At 45.2% G+C, this 2,550-nt stretch overlaps 1 protein-coding gene across 1 annotated transcript; it reads right to left on the bottom strand.

The window, feature by feature from the left end:
• Window positions 1-358: 358 nt before the first annotated feature.
• On the bottom strand, window positions 359-2,203 carry LOC130720655 (uncharacterized). Its single transcript, XM_057571650.1, has one exon. It carries the CDS (start codon window positions 1,920-1,922, stop codon window positions 699-701), a length of 1,224 nt encoding a protein of 407 aa, XP_057427633.1. The 5' UTR covers window positions 1,923-2,203; the 3' UTR covers window positions 359-698.
• Between the last annotated feature and the right edge of the window lie 347 nt (window positions 2,204-2,550).

Below are 2,550 nucleotides of genomic sequence, written 5' to 3'. Positions count from 1 at the left end.
TATTTTAAGAAGGCTCGGCCTATTTAAGCAAAGGCTAGTGAAGCCCAGCCTACTTCCACCCCTCACTGTCAATGACACATAGTGTAGGTCTAGAATTGCAATTGAACCAAGCTATGCCAGTAGGAGGAGGAAAAGGATGTATTCAGCAACCTATAGAAGGATGACCTGTGTTCTACAGTAGACAATGCTAAGCTAACACGTTAAAACATAGATGATATTCACATATGTGACAGAATAAAGTTAGTATAAAGTGAGACAGATGATGTGCTGTCACACAGATGGGCTAAACATGGTTTCAGATCCAAGCCCAATATAAAGATAAGCTCACCCAAAAAAAAATTTGATCAATGAACAATAATTGAGGTTGAAAATAATAGGTAGAAGATAATGGACAAAGTTGCCTTACTTGAGTTATACTTCAGTTACACTTGAGTTATTATACTAAACTAGTCAATACAATAACAGCATTGATATATAGTTTACATAGTTTTTCTTTTTTTGTCAACAATATTTACATAGCTTTGACTTATATATATATGCTCATGCACAATTGGCATGGATCATAATGGACCACTTCAGGGGGGGGGAACAAAATAAAAAAGTCTAGAAAACACCGTATAAATACCACGACGAACAAACAAGCATCCAAGTTTGCAGATGTGTGATGTTTGTTTTCCAAATGTTGGATTGGATCATGATCATGGCAAGGTAAGCCCAGAGGAGAAGCTGATTCCAGCCATGTTCCAACCCTTCATTTTGCAATCAGGCAGTGGCATCCAGGTCCAACGTTTCCACATGGTATCAAAAGAAAGCCACAACATGTCCCAAAAACCCTCACAATTAGACACCAAAGCAGCTTTCACTATCCCATTTTTCTCCTCTAAGCACCCCATCATCACCCCATAAGGCTTCTTCTCAATAACCCTCATCACTTCACCGGAAACCGACGAAACAAGTTCCCACTTCCTTCCATCCAAGGTCAAACCCCACAGTTCCACACCCTTCAACACCCTCGTCACCCCGTTCCCCCTCGCACCCTCCGATTTCACAATCATCATGTACCCATCGCCGTACACGTGTAATCGATCAATCACCTTCCCCCAGCTGAATCCAACGGTTAATCCCAAATCATCATTTTCACTCCCCCTTCCACCATCAAATCGTGGCCGTAGAACCACCGGCGCGTCGACACGCTCAGGTGTCGACGTTGACGTCGACGATGCAACCAGAACACTCTCCCTGGGCCCGTGAACCACGTTGAGAAACACGTGATCCCCTCCACGTGGCAGAAAACTACCGGTTCTATTCTCCTCAGGCTGCGTTGACCTCCACGTGTCAGTCACGGAGTCGTAGACAAACAGAACGGCGCGGTTCCCGACAAACTCGGCGAACATGAAGCGGAAGTTCCCCGACCCGGACGGGTCGGCGACGAGCTTCATGCCGGATCTCCGCCAGGAGGAGGTGCCGCGCGGGCCGAGCGGTGACGGGGGTAGCTTCTTGACGGTGACGGTGATGAGGTTGACGGCGAGTACCTCGCGGCGGACGTTGTTGGAGGCGAAGAGGAAGACGTTGGCGGAGGCGGCGAGGAAATACAGGTCCTCACCGTGGAAGTCGAGGGGTTTAAGAAGATCAGCGATGGGGATCCGGAACCAGCGGTCGGGGCTTCGGTCGGTGAAGGCGTGGAGCACGGCGTCGCGGAGCCAGCGCTTCTTGTAGACGAAGAGCCATGTGGTGGTGGTGGAGAGGGAGTTGCACTGGCGGATGAAGGTGTGGTCGGAGATGATGCGGGAGAAGGACTTGTTAACGAGCTTCAAACGCACGATCTCGGGAAGCACGAGGGAGAGGAAGATGCTTTGGATGAGTTCTTGTGGGAGGAGACAGAGTCCAATGGCATTGGGAGTTGAATTTCGATGATCGTCCATGTAATTAAGAGATGGGCTGCTTTACTTACATGAGTCAAGTGAAAGAGAGGTTTAGGATTTTAGGTGGGTGTGGGTTTGGTGATCAAATTTATATATGAAAAAAGTCACTGTCTCTGTGGTTGGCCTTTGACAAGGATATAGGGAGAGCTAGAGTTGGCACCCCACTCATTAGAAATGTCACCCCACTTTCGGAAACTTAATTTCCGAAATATTTCGGAAATAAGGTTTCCGAAGTATTTTTTCACTCAAAAGTGGGATGTTACATGTATTTTGCACTACAAATCATGAATTAATTTCGGAATATAACATTCCGAAATAATTCGGAACCCAAAAATCCGAAAATTGGGGGTGTGAAATCTAAGGGTTGGGGTGCCAAATCCAGCTATCGGATATTGGATTAATGACCTTTTCTATTCATTAGACAACGATATTTATATTAGATAAAGAAATTTGTTTTGCAGTTCATTCACCCTGAATTTTTATTTTCTATAATCGTACCCTTTTTTTCTCCATGATTAAAAGAAGAGTGGGTGAATGCAATGTAAAAAATAAATTTTGGGGTTGACTAGAAATATCTTTGATACAATCATTATTTTAATCCAAATGGATCGGCCAGTCCAACCAGTTA

The sequence above is a fragment of the Lotus japonicus genome, chromosome 1 (assembly GCF_012489685.1).
Source record: "Lotus japonicus ecotype B-129 chromosome 1, LjGifu_v1.2".
Lineage (NCBI taxonomy): Eukaryota > Viridiplantae > Streptophyta > Magnoliopsida > Fabales > Fabaceae > Lotus > Lotus japonicus.
This window is presented reverse-complemented; position numbering and strand designations above follow the sequence as displayed.

Excerpts from the sequence above, each read along its gene's own strand:
- LOC130720655 (XM_057571650.1), bottom strand. The coding sequence starts at position 1,922 with ATGGACGATCATCGAAATTCAACTCCCAATGCCATTGGACTCTGTCTC.